This window comes from Saccostrea echinata, unplaced genomic scaffold (genome assembly GCF_033153115.1).
Source record: "Saccostrea echinata isolate AGI-Se365-2 ecotype Australia unplaced genomic scaffold, CSIRO_AGI_Sech_v1 ptg000016l, whole genome shotgun sequence".
Taxonomy (NCBI): Eukaryota; Metazoa; Mollusca; class Bivalvia; order Ostreida; family Ostreidae; genus Saccostrea; species Saccostrea echinata.
The window spans coordinates 10,364,187-10,385,306 of record NW_026889765.1 but is presented as its reverse complement, the minus strand read 5'-3'; the positions used below and the strand labels follow the sequence as shown (position 1 = coordinate 10,385,306).

At 33.6% G+C, this 21,120-nt stretch overlaps 2 protein-coding genes and 1 non-coding gene across 3 annotated transcripts; 2 read left to right on the top strand and 1 right to left on the bottom strand.

Annotated features, from left to right (window-relative positions):
• Positions 1 to 2,107: 2,107 nt before the first annotated feature.
• LOC133188419 (coiled-coil domain-containing protein 34-like) lies at positions 2,108 to 20,247 on the bottom strand. The gene is made up of 4 exons (XM_061323837.1): positions 19,881 to 20,247; positions 15,787 to 16,090; positions 15,177 to 15,402; positions 2,108 to 3,289 (listed from the first exon to the last, which is right to left on the bottom strand). The coding sequence occupies exons 1-4, from the start codon at positions 20,219 to 20,221 to the stop codon at positions 3,138 to 3,140; spliced, it is 1,023 nt and encodes a 340-aa protein (XP_061179821.1). The 5' UTR covers positions 20,222 to 20,247; the 3' UTR covers positions 2,108 to 3,137.
• Positions 7,220 to 13,203, top strand: LOC133188420 (glutamic acid-rich protein-like). The gene is made up of 11 exons (XM_061323838.1): positions 7,220 to 7,651; positions 7,849 to 8,049; positions 8,250 to 8,351; positions 8,460 to 8,789; positions 9,193 to 9,365; positions 10,399 to 10,526; positions 10,985 to 11,104; positions 11,375 to 11,535; positions 11,852 to 12,049; positions 12,436 to 12,534; positions 12,620 to 13,203. Exons 1-11 carry the CDS (start codon positions 7,220 to 7,222, stop codon positions 12,884 to 12,886), a joined length of 2,211 nt encoding a protein of 736 aa, XP_061179822.1. The 3' UTR covers positions 12,887 to 13,203.
• Positions 18,697 to 18,770, top strand: Trnat-agu (transfer RNA threonine (anticodon AGU)). Its single transcript has one exon. It is a non-coding gene; the product is annotated as a tRNA-Thr (tRNA).
• Positions 20,248 to 21,120: the final 873 nt, after the last annotated feature.

Genomic DNA, 21,120 nt, shown 5'->3' with positions numbered 1-21,120 from the left:
ACATAACAAAACAAAAAACAAAACAAAACAAAACAAAAAAAAGTTATGCCTACAAAAAAGACAAACCCTGCATGGGGCATGTTTCCTTCGCACTGAGTTTTATTTAGTAGCTCAGCACAGAATTTTATGTTTACCCACTATTTACCCTCCAAACCGTCAAAATTCAGTTCATTTGATTTCTATAGCCTGTTGAAAGTTTTGATCTTCGTATTTCTTATCAAAATTCTTTCAAAACTTGCATAAAATAAAAAAATAAAATAAAAATAAGATAAACAAGATGTGTTTGTGAAACACAGATGCCCCCATATGGCAACTTATAGCGAAGGTTAAACTTTCTCAAATGCAAATCAAATATGTTCGTACCCAAAGTAAGGTCTTGTACCGAGGTATATACTTGTAAAATATGAAAGGCCTAGCAGCAACCATTGGAAAGATATGGAAAAGGTTAAAATTTTTCAAAAGTAAAGTTAAACATCAAGGTCAAGGTCAAAATTAATGGTGCCCAAGGAAAGGCCTTCTCACAAGAAATACACATGTGAAATGTGAAAGCCCTGGCACCAACCATTTAGAAGATATGGCCAAGGTTAAAGGTTTTCAAAAGTAGGTCAAACTCCAAGGTCAATGGTACAAATTTGTTGGTATCCAGAGGAAAGTCTTGTCACAAGGATTACACATGTGAAATATGAGAGCCCTAGCGTCAACCGTTCAAAAGATATGGCCAATGTTAAAGTTTTTCAAAAGTAGGTCAAACTCCAAGGTAAAGTTCAAAGGGTCAAAGTTGTTGGTATCCGAAGAAAGGTCTTGTCACAAGGATTACACATGTGAAATATGAGAGCCCTAGCGTCAACCGTTCAAAAGTTATGGCCAATGTTAAAGTTTTTCAAAAGTAGGTCAAACTCCAAGGTCAAGGTCAAAGGGTCAAAGTTGTTGGTATCCAAAGGAAGGTCTTGTCACAAGGATTACACATGTGAAGTATTAAAGCCCTAGCACCAATTGTTCAAATGTTATGGCCAAGGTAAAACTTGGAAAAAATTTTGCAAAACTTGGTCAAACTCCAAGGTCAAGGTCAAATATGAGGCCAAAGAAAGGTCTTGTCACAAGGAATACACATGTGAAATATGAAAGCCATAGCTTTAACCAATCAAAAGTTATGAGCAATGTTAAAGTTTTTGCGGGCAAACAGACAGACGGACGGACAGGGCAAAAACTATATACCCCGAATCATCGATACGGGGGCATAAAAAGATGACGCATATATCCCCACTTACAATGGATCAAACGGGACTTAATGCGTACGCATAGTGCTAGTAGTGACAGATACTCAATAATGAGACTACATTGACTTGTGATACCGCGCTCTTAGAATTAGATACGCTAGACTTGTATTTCCGCTCTTCTGCGATATGCAAGACTTGTAATACCACTCTTCTACGATATGCTAGACTTGTAATACCGCTCTTCTACGATATGCTAGACTTGTAATACCGCTCTTAGACCTAGATACGCTAGACTTGTAATACCACTCTTCTACCTAGATACGCTAGACTTGTAATTCCGCTCTTCTACGATATGCTAGACTTGTAATTTCAATCTTATTTTGTAATTTTCCTTCATCAGATGTTTATAATGAAAGATAAAAGAGAGCTTTTTCAAAAGACAATCAGATTAATATTGCTTCATGAAAAAAGATTTAGATTTATCTTTTCTGAATGTAGATAGTCATGTGTAAATAAAAGTGCGTTTTCCAATCTTTCTGGAGATGTATAAGCACTCAGAATCTCTATGAGACATTGGCATGTTTTTTTTTTCAGTCTTGAAAAATCCACAATGTCCGTCACCTGCATACACCTACATCATATGCATGTTCATACCGACTCTTAGACACTAAGATATGTAATTTCGTAATTAATTTTAACCTTCGTACCAAATAATAATAATAATGTGATATATAATTACAATAAACATCTAAAATTTCACCTTTAGTATGCATATATTTACCGGTATATCATGCTGAAATTATCAAAGCAAATATATATCCTTTCAAATCACGTAGAAATTAGACAAAATTTCGAGTCATGATCCTCATAACAATGATAAGAAAAGCAAAAATACAACATAGATTTAATTTTTATACTCTGTAATCAATTACAAACTACATTTAGTAAAGATGCTTGAGAAAGACTCTTACTTTAAAGTAAAGGAAAACATTCAAACAGTTGTAATGTGGAATAGTTAGCCAACAATTTTCAATACCTTTTAAGCAGTTTCAATAATTGCCTGTTTCAACTGCCAAAAGTCATACATACATGTACACATCTTGATGAATAATTTATACAGTACAAACATCCATTAAATTAAAACGTAGGTTATCACGAAATTCAGACACAACATATCATTAATATAAAATTAAGGTGGCACATCCCTCTTCAGGAAGGGATAATTAACTGAAGTTGCATAAATCATTATGATTCCTTTATCAAATTGTTATCAACAAATTTCTTATCTCCTTTTTTGGCTCACTATGGTACATGTACACTAAATTTGCTGAAATATCGTTTTTTTTTAATTTCCGTATCCTGCAAAAAATCTTAAACTGAAAAATTCCACATTAGTTTAAGCAGAGTGACAATCTCCCTTAAGTTCATAGTTATTCACTTGTCAGTAAAGGCTCCTCTAAACTTAGACAGATTCATTTTTATTACCTTTAAAATTATTGTGAACAAAGCAGTATATTTTTGTGTGCACCTTTAATAATTGATAAAATGTAAACGAACAAAAATACACAACAGTATCGTTTTTTCCCTTCTATTTACATCAATTTATAACATACTTTTTATAAAGCAAACACTACATTTAAATAATTAAACCTACATATACAAACTTATATACAGCTATAACAAGATCATCACAGTTTATCTTAAATTGTCCACTCTAAGTCTTTTACTCATGATACTTAAAGATGTTTTCAAGGAAAAAAATAAGCAGCCATAGACCCAAATATCTAATATCTGGAAAGCTCCTGAAAAATGAAATTCTTCCTAAATATAAATGTCTGGAAAGGTGCGTCATCACATATCGACCCACAACAATCATTTATACAGATCAAATACAAACATATCACAGGGATAAATTGTTGATCAGAAATATTTGTCCGGATTCCAGACGTATTTCTTTGATCGGGGTCGGGATTTTGGTCGTTCAGTTTTCTGGTATTTCGGAATCGGGTTTGGATGCCATGGTATAGGGTTGTAAAAACTAGGTGCTGGGTACGCGCCGGTGTCGTGGTAACCTGAAAAGAAAAGAAATAATTGAATTTTACAGATTGTAAATTTATAATTTATCTGTCCAAAAATCTATCAACTATTTAAAAATCAGATAAAATAACAATGAAAACAAGTACAAATAAATAAAATTGCTTGGTAGTGTTTCGTCGTGTTTCCAATCAGTAGGATTTTCCTTAAAATCGTGTAAAAGATGAAAAGGGAATACTAAATTATATTCTAACTGAAAGTATTGAAATGGAATCGCCTTTAAAAGAAAATTGTCGAGCCACAAAAAATATTTAGCTGAAAAATAATTAAATGGCATCTTTGCACAAGATAATACCAAGGAATATTCAGGTAGCCTTCTCCTTAATGCATCTATTATACATAAAACTGAAACTCGAGTATTTGCTAAAAGGTCTATTTCTATACATATAAGTATTTGATGGATGTATATTTGCAAATACATATTTGTGTTCTCATCGATAATGTACTGCTGTAATAATATTTTGATTTTTGAGCATGATTACTGCGTTGATCACTATGCTTCAAACAAGGACCGTATAACTGTTAAAAAAATGTTTGTTTTGCAATGTCGTATGTAATGATACGTATGTCATGACGAATTTTTTGTTTGCCGACTACAGACTTAACAGCGCTTAGTTTATTAATCAGCACTCGGCCTTTTCAAATCACTGTATGGATGAAATTCATCAGAATAACCGAACGTTAACAATTCATCGCGGAAAGAGTATAGACCTATATTTAACACAGAATGTAAGTGTTTGTTAAAAGTTGTCAATTCAAGGACACATGCTACAAACAATAAATTGAATGCATGGATTTTATTTTTGGACTTATTTTGGATGCAAATGATACTTAAATGATATTGCTGAAATACTAAAGAAAATGTAGACTTTCTATGCTGTTAATATTTTCTTTTTGCCATCGCCCTTATAAATGTATACATCTTTTAATCACTTTATAGGACATTACTAGGAGACTAATTGTTCAGAGAACAATTAGAGGCCTTTCCACCTTATTAAGTGTTTCCGTGTCATTTGGGTTGAAAAAAAGAAGAAAAATGCAAAAAATGAAAAAAAAAAAAAAAAAATGCTTCTCCAGCTGGGCTCGAACTCAAAACCCTTGGGTTGAAAGGCAGGTGCGCTAACCATTCAACCACGCATTCCGATAACATACGTAAGTTAATTGTTTAAGACTATAGAAGAAATGCAAGCGTATTTTTAGAATCGGTAGGGGAAGAAAGAAGTTCCGTAAAAGGAAATAGTTCCTGAACTTGCAAGCAGTATATAAAATAACAAGGGACGGGCTGCGTGAGAAAACGTTAACACTGTTCCCTAATGAAAATGTATTAATGGACTGTAAGCCCGATTCATCGATATTGTGAGCATGCTGAATTTTTTGTAAATAGCTTCGTTGTAAGCTTAAAAGATCGGGTTCGGATTTTAACATTTCTGACTGAATATCCTGAAATAAATATGAAACATTTAAATAAGCATTTCTTTGGGTTAAATTAAATATGTGTAGCCCAAATTAAATTCCCAACATGCATTTTTAGAAGGGAAACACGACAATGAAAGCGAGAATTGTTTTTAATATACCGAAAATCGCTATTTCTGGAAACTGATTAATTCTAAATAAAAATCAAATAAATTCCAAATGTAAAAGAAAGAGAGAATGCTTGGTATTAAAATGTCGTATCATATCAGGAGAATTAAATGCTACTAACGACATCTGAAGAAATAGCCGATAAAAGGTTTAGATCATTTCTTCGTTCACCTGCACTTAAATTTCAAACACAACAGAACTTGTAGTTTTTGCCGTGAAACTTCATGACTTCTATAAACTTATAAGACTCACCGTAAAACTCTCCAGAAAGTTTCTCTGAGGTCTATACTACATTTGTACCAAATTTGGTGTCGATCCGAGGTCTGGTTTGAATTCTAGAGTAATATTCTACATTGTTGTTGATGTGATTTTTTTTTTTAAGAAGGAGGGGGGGTGAATTATTTATCTTATGCCTCTTTTAAACTACGAATCGTAACTACTTCCACATCCTTAGGCCTTATTGTGACCTTTGAGTCAAGGTCAAAGGTCAAGGTCATTCAAAAAAAAAAATCTTTACCTTCTGTATTTTTACCTGATACTGGAGCTGGATGCATGTCCTAACTTTTCTATTTGACCCAAGGTCAAAGGTCAAGGTCAAAGTTCAGGGTCATTTGGTGAATTGCTATATTTTACACATATATAAGGGATTTCTTATGTTTTTAAATGACCTTGACCTTTGACCTTGACCTATATTTCAAGGTCAAAGGTCAAATATGCCGATGCAGTTGGTCCCATGTCTCTAGGATACACCGTTTAAAAAATAAGTTCATTAAATGTAAGTAGCGTAAACTTTCAGGGGCAGTAACTCATACAAGGGACCAAAGAATGCTTTCGCAATGATAGAATGAAGAGAGTACTAAATGAGTCGAAGACACTGATGAAGGTTTGGAATCTCTACGGTTTACGGTTTCGGAGGAGTAGCGATAACAAGGTTTTGTTGCAAAAGGGGTGACAACTTTTGAATGGGTCAAGCTCGGGGGACAAGAATGAAATCTTTGAAATAGTTTTAGAAGGACATATTACAGATGAAAGGTATTTAGTGTATGTTGAAAGACAACAGAGATATTAAAAAAGCTAATTTTCTCATGTTTTGAATGACCTTGACCTTTGACCTTCAAAAAAATTTCAAGGTCAGAGGTCACAAAATCTAATGCAGTTGGTCCCATGTCTTTACGACTTATCGTTTAGAGAATTTTGTCATTATTCGTAAACATCAAAAACTCTCAGGGGCAGTAATTTATTAAAGGGCTCGACAAATCGTTTCGCAATGAAAAGATTGAAAAGTCCTCTCGAGTAATCGAAAACATTGGTGAAGGTTCTGTATCTCTACGGTTTATGGTTTCGAAGGAGTAGCGATAACAGGCTATTCTTGCGAAAGGGGCAATAACTTCGTAAGAGGTCATGGGTCAAACACGGGGGGTCGTTTTTCGAAATTACTTTTTATATCCAGTATCATGAACTATAAAGTTTTTCGATAAGTCTTGCGGTTTCAAAAGTCCTGGTGAGAAATAAAATAATAATAAACATAAGCATTTCAAGAGGTCTTTCCACAGAAAGGTGGAAAGACCTAATTAAGAGACCTTGAATATGAAAAATGACCATTCCGATAAACTTATTCATTGTATACATGTACATTTATAAACAGAGATTTAGTTGTTATTTTCATGATTATTAAAAAAAAAGTTTGCATCATTTGTCCTTAAAAAAGAAATGTATCTTTGTTTACTTTCTGTAACCCCTATTTAAATGTCCCCAGCAAAAGCGAAAGCCGGTATCTTTAATTTTACCTTTTATTGATTAGTGATTTAAATCGTCACTGTCCGTTAATTCTGTTTTCACTATGGTTGCTAATGTAAACAGCTTCCTTAGAGATTGGATTGCTGTCTGTTGCCGCGTGTGAGGGAGATTATTTTCCTCTGCTTATTGTTTAAATTCCTGGATTAATCGTGCATTAATAACTCCAGGTATGACAATTCTCTTTTTTAATAATTTGTAAACGTTAGCGCAATTTAATCCTGTGCTATTGTGCAGCTGGTTTCGCTATAAAAGTGTGCGGTGTTGCACACATTGAATTAGCGTGTTATTGCGAAAATGTTTATCACGGACACAAACAACAAAGATCAAAATGTGTAAAAGCAAAGGTGTTACTTGTTTTACCTATATACAAAAGGGAAAAAAACCCAAAAACTAAATTTACCAATGTTTATCTAAATTTGAATTCATTAAAAGGACAGCAATTGCCGAGCCATCTGTTTTATTGATTTTCCCTTCTTTATTGTGTTCAGTCAGACCCAAACATGATAATAGTATTTGATATAATTTTCTAGATGGCATCACTTTGGGAAAAGTTGGTGGAGGCCATAGAAGGGAGCAAAACAGAACAGGTGCGTGCCGCATTAGAGGCAGCAGACAGCACCGCGCCTCTTCGATCCACCACAGGAGAATCTCCTCTTCATGTAGCCGTCCGCCACCGTGCCACACCAGAAGTATTTAAAATATTGTTAGAAAACACAGATTTTTCCGCCCGGGATGTCAGTGGTTACACGGTGGCGGATCTTGTATTTTCCACTGAGGGTCTGAATCCAGATTACGAAACAATACTTGTAAATCATATTAAGGCATGGATTCTAAGGGGACGTGTAAATGAACTGGAGAAGCTGCTTCTATCTGGTTGGTTATTTTGGCCTGTTACAGTTGAGCAAGCAAGAAATGTTTCCAAGGAACTGGAAGACTTCATCACTAACATCCGTCAATTTCAGGTTCGAATAAACTTTACATAATATACTAGTACTCGACGATAACAAAATGTACTAATCGATAATAAAATGTTATGCATAGTCAAATACCAAAACAGGTAGACAAATGCTGTTTTAGGGATGATTTTTTTTCCTTTTGAAACTAAAGGGAGGGGGAACCAAGGTACATGTATAAATCATCTTGACTTGACATTTTGCAGGAAAAAGTAGAACAATTGCACAAAGCCATTCAAGACGAAAATCTCCGAGATATCAAACAGATACTGGACCGGAAAAAATTTATTCTGGCAGCCGACCGGACCGGACTCCCTCCTTTTCACAAGGCTATAGTAACCGGAAATGGAGAAATTATTGAATGGTTTTTACAGGAATTCAAATTTGCCATCGAACACAAAGATAACGTAAGATAACTATCAGAATATTACAGCTTGCGTTTCATTATGTATTTGTTATTGTGAACTGCATTCTGTGATAGGCAGAATTTGAACATTCCTCAACAAATCTAGGGGTGGGGGTGGTATGAGTATTAAGTCAATAATCATTAATTTATAACAATTTGATTGCTTAAAATATTCAGGAATTATGCATGTTTTATTTACAGATGAAGAGAACTGCGCTCCATTATGCTGCGGGTCTACCTGATGCCGGCTATATCTACTCAATGCTCACTGCCGCAGGTGCAAAAGAAGACGCAGTGGATATGGTAACTTATTGAATGATATCATGTCCAAATTGCTGAAATCCATGACCACAATTTTGATTCAATTTCTGATCAACTTTGATTTAAGAATTGCCTCCTTTTATGACATAGGCGGGTCTTACACCAAGAGATATCTATGACAATACGGAGCATCTACAGGTTACGAGGGTCCGCCAAAATATAGAGGAAATTCTAGCTAGGCCAATTCCAGAACCAAAATTAGCCGTTTCCGGTTCTCATCAAATGTACATATCCACTAATCTCAAAACAAAGCGGGTCCCTCCTCCAACCACAATCGACGGAAAATATGTCGCAGAACACTTGGGAACGGCCTTGACCTTGGCTTTGGCAGAAATTGCTGAATGTCGACCTTGGGATCCGATCGAGTATTTAGGACAGTGGTTATACAAGTACCGTGAAAATAGGAACTACATTGACAGGGTACTGAAGATTACTGATTTTTAATGTAAATTTAAGAGTCAAGTATAAATGTAGAAAAAATATTAAAAAGCTATTTTTTTGGTGACATCATGAGCTATAAATTTTGAGTGTCTAAATCAGTACCACGTCTTGACAAAGAATTAATTTAGGATTGTAATTCAATCCTCACATGACTCAGTCATACGATTCCTCTTGTAAAATGGCAGATCTAGTGAAGTGGGTGTGTGTAAACAGGAGGGAAGGGGGAGGGTCAAACAGATTTTAACTAGGATACTGTCTGCTGTATAAAGGAGGGGATGAGGAAAATTCATTTACAAAACCTACATACAATGCCATAGTAGTACATGTACACTCTCGAAAAAGCTCTTATAATAGAGATGTACTATGTCACTTTTTCTTTCAGCAAGAGCAATTAATGGCAGAAATACGAGAAGAAGAAAAACAGAAAGAAGCTGAGGCAAAAGAGCAGCAACGAATCAAAGAGGAGCAGGCGGCCATCATGGAAGCAGAACGTAAAGAGAGGGAGAAGGCTGAGGAGGAGAGGAGAAGGAAGGAACAAGAGGAACTACAAAGACAGTAGGTCCAGATTGAAAACACTGAAGAAATACATTGAATTCTAAAATTTTATTGTCATTTTTACCTTTCATGGATTCAAGAGGACATTATCACTAAGTGATGGTATCAATTAGATTAAATTTGACTGTTTTATTTTAGAAGCAAGGTCAGGTCAAGGTCATTACTTTTTCCTTGACATTTAGAGTAAAAAAATTACTGTTGCTAATCATGTGATGCCTACATCTATTTGAAAAGATAAAAATCAATGTTTTTTCTCTTTGCACAGAAAGATGTTACCATATCGGGTCTATCAGATTATTCTACCAAAATAATTGACATTATTTAATTTAAATAGATACACTGTATCAGCTTATCAGAACTTCCTCTGTTTTTCTTAATTTTTAAGGATATATTAGTTATTCTTATATACTTCTCATATTTAAATATTTCTTATTTTTACATATGGTAAAGTAGTCATATAAATATACAAAATGATACAAAAACAAAAAGCTTTGACCATTTAGTAAGAGAGAAAAAACACTTTTTACTGATTTTTTGCTCAAATCAGTTTTTAGGTTGGGAGCTTTCAAAGGCTAACAAGATTGTAGTTTGTTTAGAAAATCATATTATTTGCTATATCTTAAAACTTTAGGGCATTATTACTAATTTTTGTTACATTTCAAAATTTCTTTAAGTCTTTGATTGTTTAAAAATTTTAACTCAATGTATTGTTCTGTAAGTGATTTTGATAGGTAAAAAAGGAGATATTTTCATATGCTGCAACTGCGTCAAAAATATAGTCCCTGCTGGATTTCAAACTCAGTTTACCATTTCTATTTAAAATTGTACAATTATGATGAGTAAAGAAAAATATGATCTTTTAAATACATTACAGCTAAGTATATGACATACAAGCAAATATACTTGGATTATTTCGTCTAGTCAGAAACCAGACAAGAATCCCTCTTTAAGGGGATCTTTTCTGATGTACATGTGACATAAGGATCAGGTAAGAAAAAGCAAATATATCTTAATTTTTCAAATGTCAATCCAGAGCTCGAGAAATGGATGCCTTAGCTCAGAGACCCAACCTGGACACAGTGACAGAGGAGAGTGAGGAAGAGGCTAATGGAAAAGACAAACAGGGACAATCTGAACTCCACAAACTGGCAGCTCAGGAGGGTAAGTGTGTGTGGAGAGGGTAAGTGTGTGTGGAGAGGGTAAGTGTGTGTGGAGAGGGTAAGTGTGTGTGAAGTGACAAGAAGAGGCTAAATAAGTAAGCAAGGTAGGATAAAAGTGTAACAGGCTTGGAGCATTTCGGTACAATGCAAGTGTGACAAGCTAGGAGAATGCAAGTACGGCAGGTAGGAAAGTTAAATATTGCAGCTTTGTGCACTGCAAATGTGGCAGCTCATTTGTCTAAGAGTGTATGTTCTGCTCAGAGTGGCATCTCAGCAGAATGTAAGTGGGGCAGCTTAATAGAGTGCAAGTGTGGCAGGTCAGTACAGTGTATGTGTGGCAAGTCATGAGAGTGTAAGTTTTGCGGCTCAGTAAAGTGTAATAGTCAAAATGAACAGTAAGAAAAATGAGTAAGGGAAAAAAAACCCTGATTTTCATTTGTTTCTTTTATTACACAACAGGTGCAGACCTGACAGCTTTGTTAAACCTTGGGTATAACCTTGCTGAGAGGGACATTACTTGCAAGACTCCTAGAGACATTGCAGTAGAGAAGGGCATTCAGGAAAATATAGATGCAATAGGTAAAGATACACTGTAGCCACACTTAGTCACAAAGTCATTAAACAGAGAAGCAGTTGAACTTTGGATTTCAAAATCTATAATTATCTCAAATACCATGGATATGTCAAAGTAAGATGGTATCCCAACTACTATTTCTCTGCATGTTTTAACCTTGCAGACATCCCGAATACTCTGATATCTTAAAATTTTTTTTTTTGGTCCCAGCTAGTCCAAGATAACAAGGTTCTACTGTACCCTTTTCTACTTATTTTATTTACTTATGTTCACAGATAATTACCTTAAGGGACTAATAGAGAAAGAAAAGTTCAGTTCATTAGAGCAGCTCATGCTAGATGGCTACACAGAATTCCAGCCAGTTATAGACAAACTTAGTTCTGAAGGTCAAACCGAGGAGGTCAAAAAATTCCTACAGTCCATTCCTGATGTCCAAGTAAGTAATCTCTCGCCTTGTTTATCATACCCCAAAATTTTTGTTTGATTTCTCATGCTCAAGTTTCATTTGTTGCACAAAACTGTATTCATTTACTAGTATGTGTATTAAGCTGTCATAATCACAGTCTGTTAAGGTTATTGATCTATGTTGAATACCTGCCACCCAAAAATTAGTTCTTAGTCAAAAATGTTGAAACTATTAATTACAGTGGAAGCTATATAACCTCCTTCATACAGAGATTTGATTGCCTGTATTCACTAGTATAGACTATAAATGTGAAGTTGTGACAATTCTATAAAAAATTGTTTTTTAGTCAAAGATAAGCAATGTGTTACTGGCTGCACAACAAGGAGATCTGACAACTGTTCAACAACTACTGGACAAGAAAATGTCTGTCATCAAGGACAACAAAGGACAAAGTCCTCTGCATAAAGCTGTGATCAGGCAGCATAAAGATGTCACAGAACACATAGTGACAGCCTTCCCTCATACAGTAACATGTAAAGACCAGGTCAGTATACAGTATACAGATAGTATACCCCAAAGCAGTCAAACAAAACAGTCAAATATCAGACAGCATAAAGATGTCACAGAACACATAGTGACAGCCTTCCCTGATACAGTTACATGTAAAGACCAGGTCAGTATAGAGATAGCATACCCCAAAAGCAGTCTAGTATCAGACAGTATACCCCACAACAGTAAATTATCAGAAAGTATATCCCACAACAGTCAAGTATCAGACAGTATATGCCACAACAGTCAAGTATCAGACAGTATACCCTGACTATCATCAAAAGTAGAGATTTTTAGAATGGTTAGCATATCCTTGTGTGATTTGTTATATATTTTCTCTTCATTGTGCTTGTATATGGTAATTTTTTCTTACTTTCTCAGATGAACAGAACACCATATCATTATGCTATGGGACTTCCGAGTAGTGACATTCAAGCATTGCTTCTATCTAAAGGAGCAGATGAAAATGCAAAAGATGTGGTAAGCCATAATTCTAAATATCTTTGTAACAATGGCCTTTATCTTTAAAATTTATAGTGAACAATTTTGCATCATATAATTACAGTATCAACGAGTTCCCTCTTACTACAAAGAGAACCCAGCAGATATTCTGGCATTAGCCAATGAGAGCTCAACATCAACAACAGAGCAGGAAAGAGCTGAAGACCAGTCAAAACCACAGGATGAGGAGATCCAGTCAAAACCACAGACTGAGGAGGAACAATCTGAGGACACAACTACTCAGGAAGAGTCAAAGGACACTCAAGAGGAAACAGATCAGACAGCTGTGGAGCAAAGCAAGAGTCCTGAAAATCCAGTCACCACATCTTAACATTTCAAAGTCCAAAACAATGATGTATTTTTGTCATTACTATAAGGTACCTAGGTTATAAGTATATGGATATATGGTTTAGCATTTACTCCCAATCTAAGTATATGGATACATGTTATGGTATAGCACATCCTACTTGTATTTTTGTTTACTACTCACAGATACTGGCCTCTGGCCACTGTTCATTTTCATCAATACTGGTACCTTAAAATAAAAAGCTTTTAAAAATCCCAAAATGTCTACATTATGGTACTATACCACTTAAGAATATTGAATATGTTGGGCAATTAAATCACAAATTTATATGATTTTCATGCATGAAGAAAATACAAAAAAATAATTTACATGAAAAATTACAAAATAAATCTGCTTTTTGTAACAAATTTGTTCGATTCAGATGTTTGAGCAATTTTTGTTATACTCAAAAGGGAGTAAAATGTGTCTGAAAACTAGACACCCTCCAAAACAACTGTTCCTTAACTCATTTTTAGTGTATCCAAATTTTGCCACAATGTTAGTCATGGACTCTGGTACAATTTTGAGTGAGTCGTATTACAATGTTGATGTTAAATCATATTTTAAAAATGTTTCCTAGTGTTCATGAAATAGTGCACTAATGATTGTGTCACAAAGACCCTGAAGTAGAAATTGCACTAAAACATATAAAGTATATATACACACCATTCCTAATACAAAATTGAGATAATTATATTTGTCCTTATTTTAGTTGATATGTTGTAAATGTTTATCACTACAATTTTATTTGTAATGTTATTTATAGCAATATATATCTAAACATTCTTATTATTGTTTTTCTTGTCATAGAAGTAGAGGTTGCATCATATGTTTCCTGTACTTTAGTCGTTCGAAATCATGGTGAAAGTCATGAATTTTCATAAGAGGAGTTTTGATTGGCTCAATTGTTGTTAAGTCTTTTTAAATTATACATTTAAATATATATTTTTATATTCTAAATCTGATGCAGATATTTCCACAATTCATTGTTATTGCTTTGGAAACAAGAGCTCAGTTATTCATTATATTTTTTATCTTACATGTATCTAATTAAACTAGATTTCTTTACAGGTTGTATGAATATACCTCAATGTTATCTAATTCTACATCATTAGGATATTTACATATTATATGAATTTTATTTTGTTAGAGGTTTGGTGTTATTTGACCACAAGTGTTTTTTTTTTATTCTACTCAAGAACAAATACAAATACCTGTCAAACCAAGAGAGCTTTATTATCTCTTACTTGATTGGTTAAGAGAACAAGTTTTTACCCAGGTACTTCTGCCATTCTTGATATCATTTTTTTTTTTTTTTTACAGTTTATCTCAGTCAAGTTGTACTATGTACAATATGTTAATTTTTTCTGTTCTAGCATTTAAGTTACCTTTGTTCAGTTCTTTTCTAGTCAGTTTGACACCAGAATAATTCATTGAATTGCATTTCAAGTTAACACAAACTGTTGATATGACATTTAGTGACTATTAAATACCATGACAAATTAGAATATTCTTAGGTTGTTAATGTTTGCACATTCATGTACGTGTATTTGTTATAAACTGCATCAGAAATTCAGCAATAATGAAATATGTTAAATTCCATTTCTATTGTTAAATGCTTTTTTAAATATGTATTATATAGAATTTTTCATATTTTGTATACATGTATTTTATACATTATATTAGCTTCAATTTTTTTTCTTTCTGAATTGTTTATAATTCCATGACAACAAATAAATTCTGTTTATGAATAATGGGTTTTAGTTATGGTTTAAATCCAAACTGTTTAAAAAGGACAGTAATTATTTCTGCAATAAGATAATGTACTGGAATACGAATATAGATGTATATAGCCTTATTTTTACATAGCAGAATGAATCTGTGAAAATAATACTGGTATGAAAATTATAGCTTGTACAATTAATCAAGGATTAGGATAGATACCCACAAAATTTAATAGGATATTGATGAAGAATTTTTCCTTGGAAGATATTAAGTAAGTTAAATTTTGGTACCTCCCTAGACAACATGGATATGTTAAAGTGAATTGGAAGTCGCAACCACGTTCTTTACGTTTTATAATTAACCTCAATATTATCTTAAATTTTTTTTTGGTCCAATCGAGTTTAGATTAAAGAGGCTTGACTGTATGAGCAAAAATCAAAGCTATAAACAGTAGTTATTATCCCCCTGTTTTACAACTTTCAAGCAAAAATGTCTTTGATTGAAACACCATTCAAATTTGTACTCCCGCAGTTATCATTGGGAAACATACCTGTTAATTTTCCCCCAGAGTACCCAAAGCTCTGACTGGATTTGGGCCGGTTCTTTGCGTTCCTCAGCCACTCCTCGTATTTCTGCTGGGCCTTTATTTTCTTACATTTCTCTGCTAACTCTTGGTCTCTCTTTTTCTGCATTTCTGTCTCCTTCTTTTCTTTTTCCATATCTTCTTTCTTTTCCCTCCATTCTTCAAATTTTCTTTCAGCTTTCATTTTTGTTATCTGTAATTTTGTTGTTTTGATTATCTTAGTTGTAGTTTAATCCAAACAAAGTCCTTGAACATGGAAATATTGCTTTATACCCGGTAATATGCAAACTCTGCATTGAAATCAAGAGCCATTAAAATTCAGAGCAAAAATATACTTAAAAAAATTGTGGTGCTGGTTTATTTAGAAGTAAATGGCATTAAAGAAACCACCTACAAAACTGTTGTTTTTACTATACCAGTAAAGTTATAAATTTAATATGATATCTGAAGTGGTATCTGAATTCTCTGAAATTAACTTTGGTTTGGATTCACTCCCACATTTGGTAGGTAATGGAATGAATAAACTTTATTAATGAAATCCACATAGGGCAGCCCCCCCCCCCTCCCCTTTCCTCACCATGTTCTGCTGAGCCTTTATTTCAGCTTCTGTTTGAATTCGTTGTTTTTCCAGTTTCTTTCGTAATTTTTCCTCGTAATTTTTCTGTTTGAGCCACTCAGACCGTTTCTCGGCTGCCTTTTCCTCCTTCTGTTTCCTCTCTATTGCCTTCTTCTCCTTTTCCTCCCGCACCTCTAGTTTGTGTTTCTTTAACTGTTGTTTTTTCACTCGTTCCTCCTTAGTTTTTTGTATTAGCCACTGTTCCCATGGAGACAGCCCTGCTCCCACATTCTCACTATAGTCTGTTGTGTCATAGTCAGATATTCTACAAAGACAGAAATTAATGAATTTTAAAAATAATCCTAAATAACATATACCGGTAGTTGATAAAGCAGTTAAACACTTCATATTTAACTATGGTAATGGATCTCAAAACGATTTCACTATTTGAAAAGTTTCTTAATATGGATTTAGACTTACAGTATCTGCATCAATGAACTTTTAAGAAGTTTAATTTAATCCCCTCCCAGCAGAACCCCCGAATTAAGTCCCCTTCACCGATTTGTGTAAATATTTTATCATTTACATGTAATGATTATGATTGATTCAGCCAGACTAATTAATGCACAAAATTATGTCCAAGTATAAATTTTAACATGATCGACCTACACTTGTTCTCGTGATATTTGAAATCCTTATGATTGATAAAAAAAAAAAAAAAATCTGTAAAAATAGTTTAAATGTAACCGTGGTAATACCCTTTTGTTTTCAATAATAAAAAAAAAAAGAACATATCAATTAAACAATTACAATTCAATTCAATTTGTTTATTTACCAATTAAGGGCCCTCATACATGTAGTTCAGGAAAAAAAATAAACACCAAAATGTATGTGTGTGCCTGTGTGGACTGAATGTCAACCCCCCTTCCCCCTTTCTAATATACGCGTAATCGCGTACATACATTTCTGATTCTATTAAATGATTAATGAAATGTGATTTAATGCAAACTTATACACTTGTTATAGAGGTTGGAGAGAATACTCGAAATCGGGTATTATCGTCGTATACCCTAAATTCGTCCATTCCTAAAATCGTCCTCAAAATTCACGCAGCCCGCACGTTTCGAACTATGTATCGATGACGTCATTTTTTTATTACACAATGATGCAAATATGTTAGCAATTATTTTTTTAGAATATGCAGTTTAAACTCGTAGTAAAATTAAAGAAAATAAAAATCCTTAAACTATCTGTTTTTTTCTTAGGTCCATTTTTTATTGAAAGTGTATACGGCAGTTACGTTCCCAAAAATCACTTCCAGATCAAATTTACCTTCATCTTATTATTTTATACCTGTCAATATATTGAATTACGTGCATGGGCTTTTAATTTAAGAATTTGAAAACAAAAATTTAATGCTCCCAAATCATAAGGATTTTATACACTTTCCACCTAGATATTGACGTTACCCGTGTTTAGTTGACGTATTATGCGGCCATGCGGGTATTACAGATTATTTCGGAAAAAAAATCTAAGTCATCACTGCAAATGATAGTCTCCAAAAATCAAAGATTTTACCAGTAACTTTGACTACTAACTGTGAATGCTTCCAACAATAGAATTTCTGTTGGTCCTACAAATGAAAACATTTTATATCATGCTGGTGTTTTTCTTTTTTCTTTCATTTTGTTGTTGTTGTTGTTTTTTTTTAATAAGTTGTATATAATCGAGATTTTTTTTTCCCTCCAGGAATATGCTATTAAATCGACAAATAAATAAAATCAATATTTATCGTACATAAGAATTTATCATACCCCCCCCCCCCTTTCATTTTTATAAACCAAGAATTTATTTTATCAAACAGTTTTTATTTAGTCGACAAAAGAAGGTGTATTTTTGTCACAATTTTTACAAGTTTCACAGGTGCCACGTGCATTGAAGCATAACTAATCCAGCGGTCGTCTACTGGGTATGAAATTCACGACATATTGATAATCAAGTAAAACAAGATCTTTACTGTCACTCTTTAATTAATTTCTCATCTACTACAGAGTAGATAAAAAGTTTTTTCTTTTCCCTGTAACGTGAATATTATACACATTATAATTAGGTGATCAATTCAAGTCTACGTCGTAACCCCAACCATTAAATTAAAATTTTCTGATTTTTCCAGATTGTATTGATTTTCTATCGGTTTTTGCCAGTAAGGCCAATGAATTTTGGAAAATCTGAAATATAACATTGTATAATTCGCATATCATGTAATTTGATGAGGCATGTATTTTAATGACATCGTTTATGGGTACTATAGGATATATCATAATATATCCATGAAATCGCGTACATCGTAACGTTGAATCTGCGAAATCGGGCATTTTACGTACAACTTTGTGTAAAAACAAAATAAATATATAAATAAATAAATAAAGCAACGGGCACATGGTGACAGTTAACACTATGTACATTCAAGCGTCGGAGGGGGGGGGGGGTGTTAACGACTTGCACGGAAGACACGACGTACAGCACGGTAGAGCGTCATTATTTGAAGATGTTACAAATACTTTTAACATTATGCATACAAAACAAGACCTGAAGCAAATAGGTACAAAATATCATAGGCACTCCCCATCTTAATTGTTAAAAAAAATACATATCTACTATACTATAAACTAATGTTTTTTAACAATTAGGATGGGGAGTGCCTATGCAAAATATCCACGATATAAATTATTGATAAAGTAGAACGAAGGGCACGTGTACAGCGCTGTACATACATCCACTTGTATATATAAACCGAGTCAACAAAAGTTGCATCTTTTCACCTCTGAATATTATGCTGTGTATATATACACGTAATGCTGATTATTTACTTGTAGGTTTGTGCTTATCGATCAACATTTAAATACCATGTTTAAACCCCCGATTTCCAACGGCTCCATAGCTCAGTTGGTTAGAGCGCCTGTCTAGTAAACAGGAGGTCGAGGGTTCGACTCCCCCTGGAGCCTTTTTGTCATTTTTTTTTTTTTAATAAAAATATAAGCAAAACCAAATCAGTATCAATCCACTTTTTCAATTTCTGGGGTATACACAATCAAGTGAGATGATAGTTTGTATTTTTTTGAATTAGTAACCATAATTGTTATTACATAAGGTCTCCGAAGAGGTAAATATGATGAAAAGCATGAAAATGACAGGGAAATATTAAATTTTATGGGCATAGGCCCTGTCACATGACTGTCTAGAACCTGATCAAAGAGAGAGGTACTCAACATTACCCCTTATTGAATGACAAACTGTTGTTTTCTTAAGAGAAATTTATGCATAAAACACATAATTTCAGAATCACATTATCATATCCAATCAGTAATGAGGCCTATAAATTAAAGCTAGGGCAATATATAACTATCAAAAGAGCAATAGCCAAGTAAGCATTATCTAAATCTCTGTTATAAATGAGTGTCAAAGAAGAATAGTATATTAATTGCTATCAGAGGGCTTTCAGAAGTTACATGTGTAGAGAAAATATATTTTCATGAGTATGCCATTACAAAATATATATACAGTCAAACATCTTTATCTCAAACCCTATGGGATCATGAAAAAAAACTTTGCAATATCTGATGATTCGAAAAATGGAGGTTAAAATACATTTAAAAAAAGGGGTTGGGAATTATAACTCACTTCAACATATCAATGGTATTTGTCAATGAGATATCGAAGTTCGAAATAAAGAAGTTCAACTGTATATACATGTTTTCTCAAGTCAGTTACTATGTTATCTTAACCATAAGACATTCAAAGGAGAGTTATAAGCAAAACAGGTATTGTGTAAAATAATACCATAATTTTCATATTTATATTAAGGTCATATGCAATGTACCTTGCAATAACTGTACAATGTACCTTACCCATTTTATTTTTTCAAGATTTATCTGGTATTTCCTCAGAATTTGTTTTAGAAGAGATATATATTTTTTTAGATTTTAAAGTCACACAAGTCCTTCAAGCATTGGAAGTCAGGAACTCTTCATTTATTTGGAAAATAAGAAAACGAAGTTCAAAACTACATTGCACGTCTTTAAAGAATAGTCATTTTAGATAAGGTAGATTCTTACCTGTCTTTCTGATGTGCTGTTATTCGATTTTTGCGTTGAACTCTGACCCTCTCCTGACTCTTTGCTGGTGCCCTCTCCTTGTAGGCTGACCTGTTTCTGGCTGTCCTGCGATCCTGCTGGACTGTCTTTTCTTCGTTTTCAACATTTTTGCGGATTTCTTGTCTTTCCCATTCATCTTCACTAATGTCTGGACTCTCATAACTGTCGTGATCCAGGACAGAGGTCAAGGATGCAGTGGATCCATTAGATTCTAGTGACCTTGACCGGCGGGGTATGACATGGGGCTCCATCCATTTCGGTTTTGTCACTGTAGCAGTAACTGGTCGAGGTCGAGTATTCATGTTAAATCATTCAATGATTAGTTTCCTGAAAATAAAAGTCTCATGATAACTGCTGTGAACCATTTTTAATATTAAATCTGTTAGACTGTTAAACTAGAAAAAGTTCAAATCTATGTCCAGTGATGCAGTTATATTCTGACAGCATTGGGTTCATTGTCAAAATCTAAAATATATGAATTTGCTAATTTGTTGCTATTTGTCCATTTATTGAACACTGGTGGTTATGGAAAACCAAACATTTTGGTATAAACTTAAATTCTGTCAATTTCTTCCTATATTTGTAATAGAATCTGTCAAATTAGGTAATATTAAGCATTTATGACCTTGATTTTGCAAAGTAATAGATCTTTCTATAAGGAAAATAGATTGACGAAATCAAATTCTTTGAATGACATCATTTTTATGACTATAAAGTCTGTTTAAATACTGAGTGCAGCAAGGGCGTGAAGCAAGCTTAAGTTTATAGACTAGCTGATATGTAAGAATAGAGTAGACTTTATAGACTAGCTGATATGTAAGAATAGAGAACTGAAATATGTACATTCATCGAGCAAATTTTAGTGTGAAACCTTTCCAGAATTCCCTCCTACCAGCATTCCATGCGATTTTGGTGAATATATTAATCAGGCCCACAGTTATCCTAAAGCTTTGGCTCTTGAAGGAGAGAAAAAAGAAATAAAAAAATAATCACATTTACTCTACAATGCCTTAATTTGGTTAAAAACTTGCACTAGACCTATTTAGACTCCATCATGGATATTAGGGCTGGGTATTGGCTAAAGTTTCGTATTGCGATATTTTAAACTGTATTGCGATATGTATTGCAATATTTTCAACATAAATTTTAATGGTATTTTCTTATTATATTAACTTCCTTTTACATGTAGAATGTACATAAC

Excerpts from the sequence above, each read along its gene's own strand:
- LOC133188420 (XM_061323838.1), top strand. The coding sequence starts at position 7,220 with ATGGCATCACTTTGGGAAAAGTTGGTGGAGGCCATAGAAGGGAGCAAA. Across the intron at positions 12,050-12,435 it reads CAGTAACATGTAAAGACCAG|ATGAACAGAACACCATATCA; the intron begins GTCAGTATACAG and ends TTACTTTCTCAG. Across the intron at positions 12,535-12,619 it reads ATGAAAATGCAAAAGATGTG|TATCAACGAGTTCCCTCTTA; the intron begins GTAAGCCATAAT and ends ATATAATTACAG.
- LOC133188419 (XM_061323837.1), bottom strand. The coding sequence starts at position 20,221 with ATGAATACTCGACCTCGACCAGTTACTGCTACAGTGACAAAACCGAAA. Across the intron at positions 16,091-19,880 it reads ACAGCACATCAGAAAGACAG|AATATCTGACTATGACACAA; the intron begins GTAAGAATCTAC and ends CTGTCTTTGTAG. Across the intron at positions 3,290-15,176 it reads CTCTGGGGGAAAATTAACAG|GTTACCACGACACCGGCGCG; the intron begins GTATGTTTCCCA and ends TTTTCTTTTCAG.